This window comes from Nicotiana sylvestris, chromosome 6, assembly GCF_000393655.2.
Source record: "Nicotiana sylvestris chromosome 6, ASM39365v2, whole genome shotgun sequence".
NCBI classification, from domain to species: domain Eukaryota; kingdom Viridiplantae; phylum Streptophyta; class Magnoliopsida; order Solanales; family Solanaceae; genus Nicotiana; species Nicotiana sylvestris.
The window spans coordinates 127943444-127966822 of NC_091062.1; the positions used below are offsets into that span (position 1 = coordinate 127943444).

The 23379-nt window shown below is 39.4% G+C and overlaps 1 protein-coding gene across 1 annotated transcript; it reads right to left on the bottom strand.

The window, feature by feature from the left end:
* Positions 1–21774: 21774 nt before the first annotated feature.
* LOC138871261 (uncharacterized) lies at positions 21775–22269 on the bottom strand. The gene has a single exon (XM_070149135.1). It carries the CDS (start codon positions 22267–22269, stop codon positions 21775–21777), a length of 495 nt encoding a protein of 164 aa, XP_070005236.1.
* Positions 22270–23379: the final 1110 nt, after the last annotated feature.

Below are 23379 nucleotides of genomic sequence, written 5' to 3' on the forward strand. Positions count from 1 at the left end.
AAGCCCTTTCCTGAACCTTGCATGAGGCTAAGCCATGCCTCCATATCTGCATGAGGTTAAGCTCTGCCTTCCATTTGCATGGGACTAAGCCCTGTCCCGAACCTTGCATGAGGCTAAGCCCTGCCTCCATATCTGTATAAGGCTAAGCTCTGCCTTCCATTTGCATAGGACTAAGCCCTTTCCCGAACATTGCATGAGGCTAAGCCCTGCTTCCATACTTGCATAAGGCTAAGCCCTTCCTTCCATCTGCACGGGACTAAGCCATGTCCCGAGTCTTGCACGAGACTAAGCTCTGGCTCCATCTGCATGAGGCTAATCCTTGCCTCCATATCTGCATAAGGCTAAGCTCTGCCTTCCATTTGCATGGGACTAAGACCTGTCCCAAATCTTGCATGAGGCTAAGCCCTGCCTCCTTATTTGCATAAGGGTAAGCACTGCCTTCTCTTTGCATGAGACTAAGCTCTATCTCCATCTGCATGAGGCTAAGCCCTGCCTCCATATCCGCTTAAGGCTAAGCACTGCTTTCTCATGGGACTAAGCATTGTCCCTCCTTGCATAAATGTTGATCTATTCCGGAACTATCTATCTGCTCCTCTTTTGCGCTAAGTTCTGCCCTAAACCTCAAAAGACTAAGCCTTCTCTTGTTGATTTTAGCATCATTATTACAGCTCATGTGCTGAAATATCGCCAACTTGTTAGAAGGCGTCATTGTCCAAAGGCATCATCCTCATAGTCGGAAGACACCATGCCATGGCCAGAGGATCTCTCAAATTTGCATATCATTATTCAAAGGCGTCATGGTTCAGAGGCACTATTTCATGGCCCGAGAACATCATTTCATAGCATGCAAATCTCTTATCTCACAATTCATGGCCCAAGACATCGTAGTCTAAGGACGTCATCCTCACAGTCCAAAGACAATCTCTCATGGTCCAAAAGGAATTTGCATCATCTATATACTCACATGCATTGTGTTTTAAGTTTTGCAGGTAATCCAAGAGGTAACCGTTCTTCAAACAGGAGCAGCCTTCGCTCCGGTTTCCGCTCATACCATTTTCACTTTGCCATCATAACCAATTCCCATCAATTACCCACCTTACTATGTGATATCCAACTATTTGCCCTATAATAAATCCGTTACACTCCAAACTCATGACCATAACTCCGTCCGACATTACCCTTCACAAAAGAACCTTTACTGAAATTGGCTACCATTCCCATAACAACTCCATTGGCTTCACTCACCAGGGAGTCCGGAACTACACATGGCTGATTCTTGTAAAATCAGGGATATGTAGGCAGCTCAAAGAACAGAGTCCGACCTTTATTTTTCAAAGCATCCCATTCGGTCAAAATTGGTCATTATTTCTTTACCCGACAACTCTTTCATCCTTCCCGGGTAAAGAGGGGCAACTGTTGATACCCAATTTTTCCCTCATATATATTTAAATATGCATACATACTTTTAAAATATTGTATACACATTTTCAAACATGCACAAGTGTTTTTATAATTTTTTATAATTTTAAAGGCCTTAAATCAATTTATTTCTGTATTTTTTTATTATACAATTATACAATAATTATCCCTCATATTATTTTTATGATGAATTAATCATCTAAATTCATCATTTATGCCCATATAATGCTTAAATATTTTAATTGTATTTTTTACAATAACATTTTGCGTTTTAAGGCTAGAATTGCACATTTTGCAACAATAGCCTATATATATGCATAATTATATTATCAATACAGAAAATGACTTTTCATATTTTTACAATATTAAGTAAGTATTTTAAAGCATTTTTCTGCAGAAATCACATGTTTATCATTTATAAATTATTTTATTAAATTAATTGGGTATTTAAAATCTAGCCCTTAGAAAATACTCAATTTCGGACCTAGCCTAGCCCAATACCCATACCCGTCCAACCCAAACCCAAACCCAAATACCTGTCTAATTAAACCCGCCCCGCATAGACATCTAATCCTAGCCATTGATCTCAGAAGATCAACGACCCTAAATCAATCGACCCCTTTTAATATATCAAAACTCCCTAACCCTACCCATTCTCCCAAACTCGCCGCCCTCATATGCTCTCGTCTCTCACCCCTATGTAACCCTAGCACCGTCACCTGTTATCCCCTCCGATTCCGAACCAAAATGGAATTGGTCATGGATTCCCTTACATTATTAGTCTCTCTTCACCGTTGGTTACTCATCTATGACCCTATTTAGATGCTTTCCTACATGGCAAAGCAAATCTAGCCAAACTCGAGCCAGATCTGGTTCAAAATCTCTCTTATCTTTGCTATTTCCGTCTATCTACATCCCAATACCTGTGAGTATGAATATTTTTGTATTTTAGGGTTTCAAATCTCCGGTTCAACCCAGATTTGGTTCATTCTCTGGTTATTTTATGAATCTGGCTATTTTTTTTGGTTGAATCTGTTTAGATCTGTCTTCTCAGATCTGAAACTATTTCATGTTTATTTTGGTATTTCTTTTTTAAAATTTCAGTACTTCTACCTTGATATTTTCTAATCCTTTCCTATTATTATTCCTGATTGATTTTGGTTTACCCTAGAATTAGGGTCTTGATTTCAACGATTTTTCTGCAAAATATTTAACCTTTAAACGTTTTCATCTCTGAGTATCTATTAGGTTTTCCTTATTTATTTTACTTACTATATGTCTTTATATTTCTGCCTAATCTCTTAGAGTTCTGATTATTTAACCGTTCATTTTACTATTTCTGCCTGTTTGCCTTAAACTTTATCGATTAATTGTTAATTCATTTCATTTACCTAAACTAGGGTTTGAAATTGGGATTTCCTTTAGTACCGGTGTTTCCTTATTAGATTTTACCTATTCTTACCTTATGTGCGATTAAAATTGGTGCTACTGGCCTGATTTTATGCTTTGATTATTAGAACCGACTCCTAATTGATTTCAGAATTAGCTCTTGACTTATTTAACCTAGCTCTTAATTACTGATTGATTCCTTATAAGGTTTTCCTTAAATCAAGTAGTACTAGCCTGACTTTACTCATTTCTATCCAGCTAATTTGTTCATGACTGACCTTACTTGATTGATTGTTTGATTATTTCCTTGCCTTATTTTTGCAATGTCAATTTGCCTTGCCTTACTTACCTATAGTATTCGACTCCTATATATATATATATATATATATATATATGTATCCTCATTCTACAGAAGACAGAATAATAGTTCACACACACACACACAACTCTTCTCTCATACTCTGCTACTTGTGATCATCTATTTGTCTAGTCGGCTGAAAGCCATGACTAGATTGTTGAACCCTGCTACTTTACTTTCTGCTTCTACTTCTCTAACCGGTATGCTCTCACTTTACTATCATGCAAATCTCTGTATGAATTTAATTTGTGTACTTTCTATTCTCATCATGTCTCTTTTATGCTACTGAACCAGTATGATCTTCTACATCAACCTGTCTATCTTTGACTAAATCTATTTTGCTTCATGCTTCTTGTTCTTAGTTAGCATATGTACTACTATTCAACTAGGTTGCATGCTTCCTTCTATTCGACTTAACCTGTATAATTCCTTAAAATTAGCATGCTTTTCTTCTGTCTTGGTCAAACCTATATGTCTACTGCCATCACACGTTTGCTTCTATATTAACTACAATTACCTGCCTGCCTCTGTTTGGTTGAATCTATGAGTGTCCTGCTCTTAATCTGTCTATTCCTGCTTTAGTTAGACTTCTGTATATCCCTATGAACTAGACTATGCTTATTTCCTATGACAAATGTGACTCCCTAACCCCTGCTCCCCTCTCTATGTAGTTGTTTGTTCTCAACATGCTCCATGCCACCTAGTGTTAACTAATGAATTAAGCTAAATCTGGGCAGTGGGAATCTTTGGTTTGAAAATTTGCGACCATGTTCTTTGCTTGCTGTTTGATTGCTGAAAGAGTGCTGCAATGACTCTGTTTACTTCTAAACTATTTCCTTAAAACTACTTCTATTTTCAAACACTACTCCTATTCTTAGAACGCCTAGGGTCTTGCCCCTCTAGTGTAAGCATTGCTTAGGAGTCCCTAAGGCTTCTCTGAACTTTGACACACTGGAGTTGGCTTTCCAAGCTTGCTCACAAAAGGTTACTTTGGAGTTTTTCCTGGTGTGAGCATTACCCGGGGTCCCTGAGGCCCTTGGGAACTTTGACACACTAGGATCCTATTGGGTGAACTATGAAATTATGGCATTTGTGGATTGTTTGAAGACCTAGTCTTCATGGTGTATCTTTTGGGCCTATCTAGGATCCCTATAGTCTACTATTATCATTCCTGTAATTTATTTACACTTGATTTGTAATATTATTCACTTTGTAAATAGATGTTGGGGAAATTAGTAAACTGGGAGGGATTATTATACACATTTGTTAGGGAATGGGTAGATATCCTACCTATAAGATTTAAACACAATGTTTACATTCCTAGAAACCATGCCTATAGGACACTGCAATGTTCATCACTTGTGTACATTATAGAAATCATGTCTACACGGTTCAAACTAAATTTCTGCAATTAGAAATCATCATGTTGTTTGATTGTTTGCATACATTCTGGATACCATGTAGTTTACTACAATATCTTGTCTATCTCACCATGCCTATAAGCTGTTACAATGTTTGTTCACTTAGACATCATGCCAATAAGATTCAAAAATCGATCCTGCTTTCTGATAACGTGTCTGTAAGTTTGCTGCGATGTTCGCTTAGATACCATGCCTATAGGGGTTTTAAAATTAATCAGTCTTACCTGAAAAAGATCAAATTCTGCATACTAATGATGTTTAAATCAATCATCAACATGTTTTACTCACTGCATTTAGATGCCATGCCTATAGGATTCTAAGATCAGTTTCTGCATTTAGCTGCCAGCATCTATAAGTCTAAAATTAGTATTCAGCGCCTAGACCATCATGTCTATAGGACTTAATAAACTCAAACCGCTTTAAAATGGCTCACAAAATTTTGATTGCATTTGTATAGCATGTGTATAGGATACTGCGGATTCACGCCGAGGCAAGCCTATAGGTAATCAAGGTCTAATAAAAACTGTGAAACTGCTTTGCTCATTGTGACTGCCCAGATTCAACAGGCTCTAAAATTCAGTAGACAAACTGAATAGGTCTTTAACACTTTTTCCTTAGCTCAACATTGCATATTCTCTGCTTGTCATGCTCACCTATATATCTTGTTCTAGGGTTTTTCTTAAATATCTGAAATTTGTTGTTTGATACATGCATTTACTTGCTCTATTTGTGGAGGTAAAATGTGAGCCTTTTAATTGTTCTATCTTTGGTCTAGTCCTATATGTTTTGTTTGTCGCCTAGAATATTTTCCTTTTAATTACTATATGAGAGTCAAGATCCACCATAACTAGAAGTCCTAAAATACCTCTGGGACTATATAAGTAAAGGGACAGGTAGTGCACGCATAGGATATATCTTAAAGTTACTAGAATCCTTTAGGCTATGACCAAGGGGAGGGAATCGAGTAGTAAAAGATATGATGACCTGTGCGCCAATGCCACGCGTAACCCTTCTAGTTGAAGAAGGCTTATCGGGTATTGTAAAAATGTGATCCTATAGGCTGAAAAACCTAGGACCCCCATGTTATTTACATATGTATGCTTAGACTGCTTAAAATCGCTTTATCGTACATATGTGCTTAGACTGATTTCCTATCAAATTGTCTTCCTTTCCTATCAAATTGTCTCTATCTTATATGTGTGCTTAGACTATTTATTTGTTAAATGACTAATTCACATAAATCAAGTTCGATCGGGACCCACCATTGTGGACCGCGAGGGGTGCCTAACACCTTCCCCTCAAGGTTATTTCGAGCCCTTACCCTAGTCTCTGGTAACACAAACCAGTCATATGAGTTAATCGCTCTAGGTTCCCTAATGCACCTTAATCTATTAGGTGGAGACTCTTCAAATTCCCTAATTCCCAAAAGGAAATGAGTTGTTCCCAATAAATGTTGAAACCCGGACTTCCCCGCAAAAAAGGGAAAAAAGAGGCACGACAAGCTTGACTTTGCCAAGATGAGGAAGTATCCGCCATCTCATACAATATCTCACACGCCTCAGCATAAGGTGTGTTCATAAAATTTCGCCCTGCTGGCTGGTTCACTATACACTAATTGGTCGTGTTAATGCCACAGTAGAATGTTTGCTGGATCATTGCTTTGGTCATGTTATTGTTCGGACATTCTTTCACCATTGTCCGATACATTTCCCAGATCTCATGAAGCAGTTCGTTAAGTTCCTATTTGAAGGCCAATATGTCATCTCTTAATGTTGCCATATGCCCCGGCAAGAAAAACTTATCTATAAACTTATCCGCCAACTCATCCCACGTAGTGATGGAATAGTTAGGAAGTCTTTCAAGCCAGTCCAAAGCTTTCCCTCTAAGTGAGAAGGAAACAATCTCAATCTCAATGCATCCTCCGACACATTTGTCCGTTTGCTTCCCCAGCAGGTATCCACAAAGCCTTTAAGATGTTTATATGCATTCTGATAGGGAGCGCCTGTGAAGTACCCTCGCTGCTCTAATAAAGTCAACATCACATTTGTAATTTGGAAATTGCCTGCCCGAATATGGGGTGGGACAATTGCACTTGCGTATCCTACATTTGGAAGCACCTGAGGAGCGACTCTTAGAGGAGGCGGGGGAGGTTCTAGAATGTTTTCATTAGCCTAGCAGCCTCTTCTTTGACCTTGAGGTACTAGAGGCACCTCATCATCACCATTATCATGTACATCCTCCTCCGGGAGAACATTTCCAAGAGGATCATTGTTCGCCATTTTGTACCTGAATTGATCACCCACAAAAGTTAGTAAAATAGAAGGAAAGAAAAACATGACACAAAACTAGTCAGATAGATAGCCAAAACCATTTAGCTCCCCGAAAACGGCGCCAAAAAGTGATCGGCTCCAACCCGATGCCACTATAGAATGGCAAAAGTAGTCGATGCAGCTTTTACCCGAAAGGTCGGGATCAAATCCACAGAGAGTTAATATTGGTTTGGAATTGGGTTCCTATCTAATCTATCAATGAACAATGTTCTTAATTTCACTTCCAATCATGCTTTGTTTTGATTACTATTCTACTTTTACTCACTTATGAATAATGAAAATAAGCTAAGTATGATATTTTTGTAAGTTTTTCTCAATTGGTAAGAAGGCACTAGGGAAGTGACTTACACCTAGGTGAGTATCTAACGGGGTCTAAAATTTAGGGCAAACTTGTTGTAATTGGGATCATGATATAGCCATTGCACATAAATACTCACTCTATACCTCTCGGTAGTTTGAGTGACTTTGCCCTAATTAGCTTTCTCAAGCTCAATTGGGTGTTCAAACAATGCAAGCAAAATTGGCTCAAGTCGGGTATTACTATTTCTTGGTTTAACCCTTTAATTGGGGCTATCAATCTCTTGAATGCACCCCAATTCCTTGTTATCCTGAATTTCCTAGAATTAATTTCTCTTTATCAAGAAGAGCCTAAGTCAAAAAGGCACAAATTGGTGTTTGCAACCACCAATTCAACATTTAAACCATAAATCAAGCCAAATATCATTCACCCATAAATATTTAAGCCCTAAAATTGAAGACCCATTTAAACACCCACACTAGGGTTGAGCCACAACCCTAGCTAATGGGTTTAGTTACTCATAATCAAAGAAGAAATAAAAGATGAAGATGAAATATAAGCCATAAAAAATAATTAGAAGAGTAAAATCTAAGTATAATTTCTAAAGATGTTCTAAAATTACTCAAAAAGTTAAAAAGCGGTTGTTCACGTGCTCTCCTAAACAACAGATGACCTAAAAATCTGAAAAAGAACTATTTATACACAACTAATTTTTCCAAACAAATTTTCCCCTACAAGGATTCCGCTGACAATGGAAAATGGACCGCCTCAGCGCTTGGACTATTGCGGCCGTGAAAAAGCAAGCGCGGACCGCAATTCTTCTCTTTTTAGCTGGTTCTGAACTTGAGTCCGCTGGGAGCGGAAAACTACCTCCTTAGCACTCCTCCAACCGCAACCGCGGTCTTCAATTTGAGCTGAGGGCATAGTTCTCTAATTCTCACTTCCGTTGAGGGCGAGAACTTGACCGCTGTCGTGCAGAGACACCGATGCCGCAAAATTTCACCGCGGTCAGCGGTAACTTGTTAAGCCCAAAAATTAACACTTTGAGCCTTGCCACCGCTGAGAACGTAATCAAGACTGCCTCAACAGTAGACCCTATGCGTCCACGTCTATTTCTTCACTGTCAGCGTCCTTTTGACTCAGCTTTGAACTTGTGCAGGTTTCACTCCTTTATGAGCTGGTTGTGACTTTCTTGTCTCTTTTTGACCAAACACTACAAACTAGCACAATAACTTAGCTTTTGGGAATACTTGTACACACTTTTAATCCAAAACTCAAGCAAAAAGGAGTAAAAAAATAGGCTAGAATCCCTAGTTATCAACTCCCTCAAACTTGAGATTTTGCTTGTCCTCAAGCAAACAAAGTAATTCCCACCTTCTCAAGATAAAAGAAAGGAAAATTTCAGCTGTCCTAAAGTAACTTCATCAAGAATCAATTGGGACTAATAATTACCCTCAACTCAAATGCATTATTAACAATACACAACCTTTTTAGCACCATGGTTTTAGTGCGACACAAAAGCATCAAGAGTTGACTCAACTCATCAATGAAACTCTTTCTACCACATTGGTCACTGTGGAACCCAAACTCATACTTCTCGACTCTCCATATGCTAACCACACTTTTATATTGTAGCACTCAGAACGAGGATATTGAAAAACACACTCATCTCTCTCAAAGGAAGGTCACAAGTCCGGCTCTAAGTATCATAAGCTTGACCCTTATGTGAATCACTGTTGATACCCAATTTTTTCCAAAAAATATTTCAAATTGTATATATGTCTTCAAAATCATGCATTGATTAGCAATTGATATTTTTTCACAATTTTCCTATATTTTTATTAATTTATCCAGCATTTTACTTCCAAGTAATAATTACAAAATTACCTCAAAATGATTTCAAAAGCATTTCTTGATGTAATTTATTATTTTTGGTCCTATTAAGACCAAAATTTCATAATTAGCCAAATTGGTACCTTTTGGCTATAATTGCAATATCTTTACAATTATAGCCTAATCATATGATTTTGTACTATTTTCATCCAGAAATTAATCATGTGTATTTTTTAAAATACTAAATAAACATTTTAAAATTATTTTCTACGCATGAAATTCATTTTTATAATTAATAGCTATTTTTGTAAATTGTTTTAATTAATTTACATTGAGTATTTAACAAATGACCACTTTCATTTCAATTATAGCCTAATTAAATTAGACCCCAACCTAATTAGAATGGTCCAAATACCCCAGACCTAATACCTTATCCTACCCAACCCAATCCCTTGTCTAATCTGGACCGTAGATCAATTTTAATCAACGGTCAAGATCTCCCCTTTCCTTAATTAACCCTAGAGACTACCCCCCTTTCGCCCTCATTTCTCTCTTTCACTCTGCCGGTACCCTCTCTCCTCACCTGTCAAATTCTCTCTACTAAAACCTAAAGCTCTCATCGGTCGTCGACTTGCCGGTAACTATGGTGGTCTCACCACCATCCCAGCCCCCATGGCTCCTTCCTATGCCGAGTTACTGATGCCTTGAGGTCCTCAAAGGAACCAGAGGCAGTTCAACTAACCCCCATGGTTTTTCATGTCATTCTCAGGCCAATCTTGGCCTACCTGAGTAAGATCCTGCCATCTCCGGCTAGAACCTGTAGTTTCTAGGCCGATTCTCTTTTTCGTTGGGTTATCTCTCTGAAACCCTAACTATTAGCTCTTGATTTCTTAGATCTGTAATAGATCTGGGTATATTCCAAGTTATTTTGTTGTTTTCCTTAAAGATTTTCCGATTTTTTTAAAACGACTCTTCATCTTCAAACCAGAGTTTCTTAACCTCTTTTCAAAATGGATTTTCCTTCTGATTTTAGTATTAATCTATGATTTTCACTATGTTTAAATGTTTATTTGAGTTTTCTCTTTTTATCTGAGTTACTATGTTGAAAACCCTAAGTTTCTTAGTTTTAATCCTAGATTCTGAGTCTGTTTTGTGATAATATATTCGCTTAATCTGTATATGTGCTTGTTTCTCATGAGCCTTATGATTCTCTGTGGTTTTACCCTATTTTGTTCATCAGTGTATCTGACTTTTACTTCTTCATCCTATGTCATGTTTATTCTATTAATTCATGCTATGCTCTATTTGAATCCCTACTTTTGTGTGATTTTACCCTATTTGGCTTATTAAGGTTTCTGATTCTTGCCTATTATGTGTTTATTTCGCTTGTTCTCATATATTTGTGTCAATTTCTCCTAAATCAGTACTATTTGCTATTTTTGAATCTTTGAATCTCTGTGACTGATCCTTCACTGATTTCTTGTGATATTCTCAACTGATTTTAACCTTTAAGATATTTTCTTACCTTAATCTATGGTCGAGCATGCTGTCAACTGATTCTTAAGTATTTTCCATGATTAGAATCTGCTGAAACTAGTCTCTGTTACATGTTGTGTACTTGTACTATCCTGAAAATATTTCCTTATTTGTTATATTCAGCCTTATGTGATTTCCTTTCTTATTTAGTATTTGCTTGTTACTGTTTAAATTTAACTCCTTAATTAAAGGAAGTACTTATAATGATTTGATTCCAATTAGTACATAGTTCCATAATTACTGCTGAACTATGATTCTTACCTTATTTTCTACCTGTTTTCAAACTATAAGTACCTTGCTCTTTCATTAGCACAAAGACACGAACACATTGGTTCAAAAATTCTCTCTCACACAAACTCTCTTCTGCTTTCTTTTTTCTGGTTACTTGCTATTGTTCTAAGTCATCTAGCTACAAGCCAAGGCTAATTACTCTACTCTCTTGCTCCTCACTTTGTGTTTACTACCTTATTTACTGGTATGTTTTGATTTCAATTCAAGTTCCAAAAATAATATGGTCCTTTTATTACTCCAATTCATCTTGTTTCTAGTCTTCTTTTACTTATGGTTTTGCTGTGAAACCTATAGTTGATATGTTTACATTATTAGTATGCTATGTACTCCCCTTCCTTAGGATCAGTATGAATATGTTACCCCCCTCTATGTAGTCTATCTCCATGTGATCTTGCTCTATCTAGTTTCTGGTATGAATCTCCTTGTAAAGTAGTCTGCACTCCTAAACTTGTATGATTCTGGGATTCATTTTAAATTATGTTGATCCTATACTGAACCCCTTAAGCATTGTTGATTCTGTGACTATGTCTAATCAGTGTTCTTGAGCATATCTGTACCAATTCCAAAGACTTCTGCCTGCTATGTGTTTACCATTATGTGCTTTACCGGTCCCCAATTCCCATTTACCCCTATGTGAAGGCTTGCGGTGCTAAACCTGTCTTGGTTCTTTATTCTTTGTGTGATGCTGAACCTGTTTTGGTTCTGAGGTTGGTCTGTTGTTTGTTGATTGACCTACTCTTTTCAAAATTGCCTTATTGAATAACTCCTATGTTGTTTTACAAAACTATTTTCAAGTCTATTTTCAAATTGTTTTCCTACTTAAACGTTTTGTTCAAAACTATGCCAAACACTCTCACTCTATTCTTAGATCCCTAAGTTCTGCCCCTCTAATGTGTGACTGCTTATGGATCCCTATGAGATCCCTCTAAACTCTGATGCATTAGAGATGGCCCTTCCACACTGCACTAATCAAATATGGTTGTGAAATCTGGGTTTGAGCACTGCCCGAGATCCCTTGAGGTCCTTAGGGAACTATGACACACCCGGATATTGAGAAAGGCTATGAAACAATCTGAGCAATTGAGGTTTTGGAAATCTGGGCCTACTTGCAGGCTCCCTATAGTGTAATTTCTTATTTTTCTTTATCTATTAATGTAATTCATTCAATGTTAGTTTGTAATATTCATTGTAAACGAATATTGGGGCTGGCTAGTGAAAAAGGGGAGGGTAGCTATACATGTTATCAAGGGGTAGAAAACATGCTTTGGGTTTATATTTTTCTGTATGTGCATTAGAATTCATGTTTAGGACCAATACATGCAAAGCATATCATGCATTAGATACCATGCTCCTAGGTTTCATGTATACTGTTTTCAGTATCTCATTTTGACATCCTTATTATCACTTAGAAATCCTATTTTTAGGATAAACGACAACATTAAAATAAATTGTTACTTATGCATATTTTGAAATCCTGCTGTAACCTGCTGTGCATTTAGAAATCCTACTTTAGGAATTCTGCATATAAACCATTCTAAACCTTATATGTGCATATTTGATACCATGTTTAGGATTTCGTTCATACTCGCTTAGTCACACCTAGTTAAACTGCTGATGCATGAAAAAAGATATAAAACAGTCTCATGCCTAATTATCCCGTTTAAGTAAAACTGGTAATAATGCTGTATCTTGTAAAACATAGAACATCATGCTTGAGGTAAAATATCTCCTACCCTATTCTGGTAATAATTGTGCATTATCCCACGCCTAGGCAAGCCTTAGGTAATATAATTTCTTATAAAACTGGAAACTGCCTCTTTGTGTTTACTGCTTAATGGTTAACATGCTTAAAATCAGTAGGCAAACTAATTAGGCCCCTGCTTATAAGTTTAAAAAAAATGAATCTGCATGTCTCTTGTGTTCTGATACTCAACTAGACATCATGTCTCAGGATCCTGTTTAATAATACTGCCCTTGTTTGTGTTTTAGTCATGTTTTTTACATGCATTATCTGCGGAGGTAAACCTAAGCATCTTATTTGATCCTTCCTGCTTTTATTTGCTAAAGTCCTATGTGTTCTTGATTGTCGCCTTAGTATTTTCTCCTTTAAACCTTAGGGGTCTATCTAGAACTGCCTATAGGTAGAGGTCCTAATTTCCTCCAGGACCATTAAGAAGGGACGGGTAACAACACGCATAGAGATTGCTAAATAACATTTGCTTAGTAACCGCTAAGGGGTGGGAAGGGTAGATATGGATATGATGACTACGCGCTAGTATCACGTGTAGCCCCTCATTTAGGAGTGTTTACCGGACATTGCATGGGGTGATCCTATAGGCTAACCAACCTAGGACCCCTCCTTCCCAAATTCCCTTTACTTTCCATGTGTATACTATTTGTTTAAGCCTTTCCTTTGTCTCATTATTTCAGTCATATAATGTCCGAAACCTGCTCTTATTTGTAATTATGTGTTTAAAACTATTTATTTGTTAATGGACTATTTCATAAGTATAAGTTCGGTCGGGGCCCACCGTTGTGGATCGAGAGGGGTGCCTAATACCTTCCCTTCAAGGTTATTTTGAGCCCTTACCCTAAATCTCTTGTAATGCAAACCAATCCAAGAGTTAATCGCTTTGGGTGCCCTAACGCACCATAATCCATTAGGTGGCGACTCTTCAAATACCCAATTCCCAAAAGGAAACGAGTTATTTCCTCCATGAACGTCGAAACCCGAACTTCTCTCCGTGGAGGGAAAAAAGGGGGCGCGACAATCACCACTAATGTAACCTCACTCAACATGAGATCATATAGGGCTTTTGCGGAAATGTAATGAAAGCTTTTGGTTCAGGGCAGGATATATTGGTCTATGAAGGTTTAATCTTTCCTTAAGCACTTCATTTTGGCTCACATTTTCTTGACTATTTGAGTCATTTGCTTCTTCATTAGGGGCTAGAGAGACACACTGTCACTCTTTCTTGTTCATGTCAATCCTTTTTCTCCTTTATAGTCTTTCCAAGCCTTTCATTTTTGCTTTTATTGAATCCTTTCATTTCTTCTACATTGTTCACTTTCTTTTTGACTTTTTCTTTCTTTTTCTTTTTCCTTCACTTTTCTTCCTTTTTATACCTTTTATCACTTTTGCATTCCTTGTCTCATCTCCCAAACTTGTACTTTTGCCAATTTGTGCTAAGGAAAGATTGGGTGCCAAGAGAGGATCATTTTAGAACGGATAAAGGCTTGTATCACGGGTTTTGAAAGAATAAGGGTTATGGCTCAACAGGGTTGACTAGGGATGTCATTTTTTTGTGTGTGGGCTATGGATGTTTTCAAGTCTCAATTAGGATCAAGAAGAGCCTATAATCACTTCTCAAGCCGAGCTACACTTAGGATTTTTCCTAAACAAACATTCGGGGCAAGTTCTAGACTCATTGGCACGGGACTTGAACTTGAAAATCAATACCTCACCACACAAGCTATAGGATTGATAAAGAGACAGAGTCGAGGGCCCAAAACAACCTTAGCTAAGATTTGAGCAGCAAAAATGGTTCCAAAAAACCACTCGATGACTGTTTAGTCAACACAAGATTCTCAAGGTCACAACTATCACCATCATATACACACCAATTTGTTTTTAACCATAAGGTCAAAGGTAAATGTGTTAGTCCCAAGTGAAGCTTTGCCTGAGGCACTATTGTTCATTAGCTACTATTTACAACAAAATGAAAAGAAAACAGACTCAAGCCCTTAAGAAGGTTGTCATGCCATCCATCATCGGGAAGAGCCACTCGATTCACACAACTCCACCTTTGGAAAGAACCGTGACATTAAGAAAACCAAAGGTTTAAAGATCACAAAAACTTGTAAAATAAGAAGCTATGAACCCAAAAAAAGCTACTAAATGAAATAAGAAGCTATGCTATTAAGGAAAATTACAAAAGAAGTTATGAAGTAAAATGCGGAAAGTAAACTAAATATGTACAATATGGGATTTAAATGAATATACATAAGAGGGAATGAATATATACATGGAAAAGTAACTTTATATACATACCGAAATTGAAAAATAACGAAAAGTAAAAAAAATATAAATGGTAAAGTTATATACATACCAAAAGTGTAAAATAAGCAAAAAGAAAATTGTATCATCATTACAACCCAACTATCAAATCATCACAATAGGCCACTCCCTCAAATGAAAACTAGCATTGTCCTCAACGCTAAATAATAAAAAATAAGATAAAAAAGAGAGGGTTAGAGAGTAAAGAAAACTCCCTATGGGTCTTCTTTCTGCATATGATCCTGTGGCTGGGACTCTGGATCACCTGGCTCGGGGTCTTGTGGCTAGCCTGAGGCACCTCCCTTAGGATCCTCCAGCTCAATCTCCACATCATCAACCTGGGGCATCACTCTCCTCCTCCTGGGCTCTCCCTCAGTCTCCTACTCCTGAACCTGATCTGCTTGAGCTGCTAGCACTGGATCCTCTGATTAAAGCTCCAATGGTAAGTCGCCAGCTGACTTCATCTTCTCCACCTCTCCCCTCAATTGCTTCATCGACTCCTTTGAGGCCCGAGTTTTTTTCAGCTTCTTTGTCTGCTTTCTTAGCTCCTTAATTGAGTTTCCTTGAACTATAAGAGCATCCATGATAAGCTTTTGATTGTCTAAGAGCTTCTTCTGGTTGTCCAGAAGCTCCTTAAGGGACTCCTCAACTGAAGCTGGCACCTGGGGCTGTGCGGGAACTGACTGGGCTGCAACTGAACTGGATAGTAGAGACATCTTAAAAGTTGCTTCCTGCATCCAGTTGTTGATACTGGGGTCTAGTTCAACCTATGGGCAGTCAAAGGGTATGCTGACGATGAGGGCATTGAGGTAGGTGTGGAAGTAGATGGTCCCAAGGGAGGTTATGGTATAGTAGTGGGAGGCTGTGACGTAGTGACTATCACTGCTGGCTCTTCAGAATGGCTAGTATAAGCAGTATCTTTGCCCTTGGATCCCTTTGATTTGGGGTTGCCTGGACCCTGAAGGCTGTACCATGAGAAGGGCTTCTTGGGCTTCACCTTGATATTATAATCCCTTTTCTCTACCTCCTGATCTTCCAAGTACATGGTGAGGAAGTTCGAAAAGGGATAAGATCTATCACTCTCGTTGACCACTCTAGCGATCACCCTATACATGATATTCCCAACATTGATCGGGAATCCCGCCATAATAGCCTCCACTATAATCGCTCGGGAAAATGGCATGTCACTGTCGTGAGTAGTGGGTTCTAGCCTGCTGCACACAAATGTCCCCCAATCCTTTGCCTCGAAGTTAAGGGTGTTCCTGAAGATAGGAACCCCCGCTGCCAACGAAGCTGGAGTAGTATCCAGGAGAGCCAATAGTGATGCCAACCATGAGCGAGCTTCCTCATCCATTGCCACTTTTTCTAAGTATAATGACTCATCTTCATCATTGAATCCGGGATAATCATTTAGAGTCTTCCCATCAAACTTGACTTTCAGGTTCCGCACCTTAGTCACAAATGTGCCCTTTTTGATGTGGGAGGCATTGTCGTAGAATTCCTTGACTAGGTGGTCATTAGCATCCGGCACCTTTCTAGTGAAGTATTTCCACCACACTCTTTCATTAAAGTGCTGCTTCATATTGGGGTTGTGAGGTAGAAGATCCCGCTCTATGAACTGACGCTCATGTATGATTGACTTTTGAGACCACCACTCCCTGAATTTGTGATATGCCATCTCACTAACAAACCTCTGTTGCCACACTTCCTGGTTTCTTTTCCTTTCCACACCTCTAGTCTGGTTATCACCCCTCTCCCATCATCCAGTTCCTCAGCATCTACATCAATGGGATCCTGTCCTAGTGACGAAGATGTAGGTGAGGCTGAAGCTGAGGACTCACTACTCTCTACTGAGCCATCAGATGACTCAGAAGCAGCAGGAGAAGTAGGAGAGGCTGGGGGTGTAGGCTCATATGTCAAATGAAATCTTCTCGGGAAGTCTGGAACATGTGTGGGCACCGAGTCACCCTTTGAGGCCTCCCGGGAGGGTACATAATCACTTCCCTCTGAGTGGGATGTAGCTCTGTCTACAGCTCTAATATTTTCCTTATTTGCCCAATTGATTTCCGTATTGCTGGGGTTAACTTAATTTGTCCTTGTCCCCCTACCCCGGGAGGACTCTGCTTTCCCCTTTTATTTCTCACCGCCACCTCTAGATTTATCCATTGCCTGCAAACATAATCAGTGGAAGATTGTTAGTACTAGTGCTAAAAGAAGCTGTGAAGAACAATAGAGAACAAATGACTGTATTGTGAAAACTTGTAGAACCACTGGCAACGGAAAAAGGAGTGCGGCCGCAGAAAATGCTTCGCGGCCACAGAGGTATAGGGATCAGACTACCCACCTTATGATTCAATGGTACCGCTGAGCACGGAAAATTGGTTGCGATCGCGGAGGTTGCACCTCTGTCCGCGGAAAAACAACCGCGACCGCTGACCCTTTTTGTACTTCTCTGAACCTGTACACCGCTGATCGCGAGAAAAGCACCACGGCCACGGAGGTTAGGCCGCTGTCAGCAGAATTTGCCACCGCTGACCGCAGTCATTAAGACCTCCAACTCATATATAACTCATGAACGCTGACCGCAGAAAATCATCCGGGGCCGCGGAATTCAAAATCGGCCTGAGCAATCCTAGGGTTTCATTTTTTCATGCATTTAGGGTTATTTATACTATTAACCCGAACTGGCTATTAAATCATCAACCCTAGCTAATTAAGCCTAATGTAATTAACACTAATGAACCCTAGATCAAATTTAAAAAAGAAGAAGAAGAAGAAGTAAAAACTACTCCCTCCGTTCGAGTTTATGTGAACCTATTTCTTTTTTGGTCCGTTCCAAAAAGAATGACCTCTTTCTAAATTTGGAAATAATTTACTGTAAACTTATAATTCTACCATTAATGAGAAGCTTTTATAACCACACAAATACTCTGGACCCCTTTTTAACTTGTTTAGGACCACAAATTCCAAAAGTCTTCATTTTTTCTTAAACTCCGTGCCCAGTCAAATAGGTTCACATAAATTGGAACGGAGGGAGTAACAATTAAAAGAAAAACAAGTACAAAATTAAATAATAATGAATGAGTGAAATTACCAGATGTGTAATGAGTGATAAAAAATGGACTTTAATTGTGTTTGTGCAGATTAGGACTCAGATGAACAGTGAAATTGTAGCTTGAGTGTAAAAAGATCGAAAAGGGTAAAAGGTCTCATGACTTTCTATTTATAGAATACATCTTGGGACCCACAATACTCACCTGGCACGGCCGCGGAAAATCATCGCGGTCCGCGGTTATGACGAACAGAAGGGATGCTTTACTGAGACTACCGCTGAAAGCGAAAAATGGTACGGGGCCGCGGAAAGGCACAGCTGACCACGGAAAATGCACCATAGACACGAATGAAACTTCAAATAAGTCTCATTTTGGACTTTTCAATCCCGCATCCGCCGCCAATTTTTTCCCCCGCGATAAGGACACCGCTGACCGCGAAAAATGGAGCATTGTCAGCGGTCCAACTTCAGACAGTTGCAAAATTTTTCCAGCTTAGTCCTGTACTGCATCAAACATTCCTACACATATCTCACACCCAGTTAGTTCAAAACAAAGCCTACACTAAGAAGAAAATCAAAAAGAAGAAAAAACACATGGGTTGCCTCCCAAGAAGCGCATGATTTAACATCGCGACATGACGCATGTTACCATCAATCATTTGAGATGGATCATTGCCACCACGTGGTTGTCATCAAACTTGCAAAGATAGTGCTTCACTCTGTGCCCATTAACTTTGAATATTTCACCATTTTTGTTTTTCAAATCAAGAGCACCAAATGGAGTTACAAGCACCACCTTAAGAGGCCCACTCCATTTTGACTTGAGCTTTCCAGGGAATAGTCGTAATAGGAGTTGAATAAGAGAACCAAATCGCCTCTCTTGAATTCCTTGCTATGGGCATACTTGTCATGTAAGTATTTCATCTTGTCCTTATACAAGGACGAGTTGGAATAGGCATGAAACCGGAACTCATCAAGCTCAATAAGTTGCTCTACCCGGAGATTTGCTGCAATATTCCATTCAAGATTTAACTTTCTCAAAGCTCACATGGCCTTGTGCTCTAACTCGATCGGGAGATGGAAAGATTTCCCAAACATCAACCGGTACGGAGACATACTATCGGAGTCTTGTAAGCAGTCATATAAGCCCATAAAGCATCATCCAGACAGTCTTTGACAATATGCTCTTAATCTCCCTGTTAGAGACCTCAACTTGCCCGCTATCCTGAGGATGGTAAGGGCTTTAAAACCTTGTGATTGACACCACACTTTGCCAGCAAAGTGTCAAATGCCTCATTGTAGAAATGAGAACCCCCATCATTGATAATTGCTCTAGGAGTGCCAAACCGAGTAAAGATATTCTTCTTGAGAAAAGCCACCACACTTTGGGCCTCGTTGTTGGGTAAAGCCACAACCTCAACCCATTTTGAAACATAATCAACAAACACCAGAATGTATGTGTTGCCACATGAACTCACAAAAGATCCCATGAAGTCAATACCCCACACATCAAATATGTCAACCTCAAGAATAGGGGTGAGAGGCATTTCATCCTTCTTTAAAATTCCACCTGCTCTTTCATACTCATCACATCTCTTCACAAGCTCAGCCACATCCTTGTACAATGTAGACCAATAAAAACCACACCTAAGCACCTTTGAATTTGTCCTCGCCCCACCATGATGACCACCATAGGGAGAGGAATAACAAACATCCAGAATACTCATTTTCTCCTCTTCCGGAACATATCTCTGGATCACACCATCATTACAAATTTTGAAAAAATATGGCTCATCCCAGTAGTAGTCCAAGCTATCCCGTTTAAGCTTCTTCCTTTGGTTAGAAGAGAGCTCACACAGAACAATACCGGTCACAAAAAAGTTGGCAACATCCACGAACCAAGGCATGCTATTCACAGATACGGAGAGGAGTTGCTCATCAGGGAATGAATCATTAATTTCGAGGCCATCACGGGGCCTCCCCTCCTCCTCCAAGCGGGACAAGTGGTCTGCCACTTGGTTTTCACTCCCTTTCTGATCAACAATCTCAATGTCAAACTCTTGAAGCAATAGAACCCATCTCATCAACTGAGTCTTAGAATCCTTCTTTGACATCAAGTAGCGGAGTGCTGTATGGTCAGTATGAACTATCACCTTGGCACCCATGAGATAAGGCCTAAAATTCTCCATTGCAAACACAATTTCTAGCAACTCTTTTTCCGTCACCGTGTCATTCACTTGAGCATCATTCATTGTTTTGCTTGCATAATACACCGGGTGAAACATCTTGTTTACTCTTTGATCCAAGACCGCTCCTACCGTAATATCAATTGCATCGCACATGTGCTAAAAAGCTAAGCTCCAATTGGGTGCGGTAATAATCAGAGTAGTGGTCAATTTGTACTTGAGAAGTTCAAAAGCTTTCATGCATTCCTCATTAAACACGAATTTTGCATCCTTTTCCAATAATTTGCACAAAGGATTCACTACCTTAGAAAAGTCCTTGATGAACCTTAGGTAGAACCCGCATGCCCAAGAAAACTCCTAACCCCCTTGACTGAAGTAGGAGGAGGAAGCTTTGAAATCACTTCAATCTTAGCCTTGTCCACCTTTATTCCATTCTTTGAGATCTTATGGCCGAGCACAATGCCCTCCTCGCCCATAAAGTGACATTTTTCCCAGTTAAGCACAAGATTTCTCTCTTTACACCGGGCCAACACTTTGTCAATATTATTCAAAGGAGTCACCAACAACACTGAAATCATCCATGAACACTTCCAAGAAGTCCTCTACCATGTCGGTAAATATAGCCATCATACACCACTGAAAGGTGGCCGGTGCATTACACAAACCAAATGACATCCTAGAAAATGCAAAGGTGTTATATAGATCTTGTTGTAACCTGAGTACCCATCCAAGAAACAATATAAGGCATTCCTAGTGAGTCTATCTAGCATTTGGTCAAGAAAGGGCAATGGAAAATGATCTTTGTGGGTCACTTTATTCAGCTTGCGGTAGTCCATGCACACCCTCCATCCGGTGACAGTAGTGGGAATCAACTCATTTTGCTCATTGGTAACCACAGTCATACCACCCTTCTTCGGCACACATTGCACCGGCGAAGTCCAAGAACTAACCGAGATGGGGTACACAACTCCTGCATCTAACCACTTGATCACCTCCTTTTTGACAACCTCTTGCATAGCCTCATTCAACCTCCTTTGATGTTCCACAGAGGGCTTGGCATCATCTTCAAGTATAATCTTGTGCATGCAAAAGGCAAGGCTTATTCTGCGAATACTAGAGTCCATCCAATTTCCTTTTTCCTTCTTTGGAGCACCTCCAGTGTTGCATCTACCTATACGTTAGTAAGACAAGATGAAAGAATAACAAGTAAAGTTGAACTAGGGCCTAAGAATTCATACCTAAGATGTGAGGGGAAAGGCTTCAACTCCAATATGGTAAGTTCCTCAATTGAGGGCTTTGTTGGTAGAGTTTTTCTGTTCTCAAGATCCAAAGAGAGCTTACAGGGTTCATAAGAATAAGAGCCCATTCCGCGCAAAGCATGGACACACTCCACCCTACCTTCATCCTCATTCATATCAAGGTTCAACAATACCACTTCTAGAGGATCCTCCAAATTGATCATGGCACTAGTATCATAAACTCTCACCTTCGTGACAAGATCCACAAAAGAGCATACTTCAGTACTATTCGGTTGCGTCATTGATTTGCACAAATGAAAGACCATTTTTTCATCACCCACCCAGTGAGCTCCCCTGCTTCCACATCTACAATGCCTTCCCAATTGCTAGGAATGGTCTTCCTGAAATTATAGGCACCTCATAGTCGACTTCGCAGTCGAGAATCACAAAATTAGCAGGCAAGACAAACATGTCCACCTGGACAAGAACATCATCAATAATACCAAGCGGCCTCTTCATTGTTCTATCCGCCATTTGTAATCTCATTGAAGTAGCTCTCAGTTGACAAATACCCAAAGTTTTGAACACGGAGTAAGGCATCAAATTTATGCTTGCTCCCAAATCACACAATGCCTTTGCAAAATCCACACTCCCAATAGTACATGGAATGGTGAAATCGCCGGGATCTTCAAGATTTAGAGCCATCGAGTGCACAATTGCACTTACTTGATGAGTCATTTTGATGGTCTCACAATCCATAGTTCTCTTCTTTGTCACCAAGTCTTTCATAAACTTGGCGTAACCCAGCATTTGCACAAGAGCTTCCACCAAAGGAACATTGATCGACAAGCTTTTCATCATCTCAATAAACTTCTTAAATTGGTTTTCATTCTTTTGCTTCGCAATTCTTTGAGGGTAAGGTGGAGGAGGCCTTGGAAAAGGAGCCTTGGCTTTAGGCACAACCGTGTCTGGCCTATCTATTACGTGTTCCCTAAACGGGTTCACATCATTTTGAGTCTCCACCTCATTATCATGAATATCAATTCTCACTTCAACATTCAAATTCTCTTCACTCACTTGCTTATCAACTATAAGAACATCATCATCTTGCACTTTAACCTCATCACTCACAACTTACTTTTGGTTGGAGGTATTAACATCACCACCTCGACCGCTTCTTGTGATCACCGCCATTGCATGACCAATATTGTTCCCACCCTACGGGTTTACTACCGTATCACTAGGTAGATCCCCCTTAGGGTGAGTATTCGAAGATTGCAAAATCTGGCCAAGTTGAAACTCCAATTTTCGGATTGAGATATTGTGGGAGGCCAATTGGGCATTAGAGTCGGCATTTTTTTCATCATTTGTTCAAACATCATCTCGATCCTTCCCATCTCAATGTTTGATGAGCTAGGACCTTGGGAGGGAAATGAATGCGGTTTGTTTGGTTGAGGATACATCGGAGGTCTTTGAAAGCCTTGCCCCCGATTTCCTTAATTGCTATTATTCCAACCCCCTTGGTTGTTGTTTCCTCCCCAATTGTTGTTGTTGCCACTCCAGTTGCCCTAGTTGTTCTGGTTGCCCCAATTTTGATTGTTGTTCCCCTAGTTGCTATTTCCCTATTGGTTTTGATTCCTCCAGTTTCCTTGGGATCTCCACTGTTGTTGTTCATTAGGAGCATTGCCCCTTTGCCCTTGGTAATTGTTCACGTACTGATCTTCTTTACTTTGCTCATCATACCCATCATCTTGGTTGAAACTACCTTTGCCCTATTCATATTGATCCGGACTACCTTGACCTTGTTGACCTCTTTGTCACCTCTTGTTAACCAACATGTTAACACCTTCCATAGCATTTACTTGTCTCGGTGCTTGAACTTGTTGCAATTGAGCTTTTTCCAACTGGTTCATTGTTGTAGTTAACTCTGCTATTGCCTGGCCATGGTCGTGGAGCTCTTTGTGTAGGTGA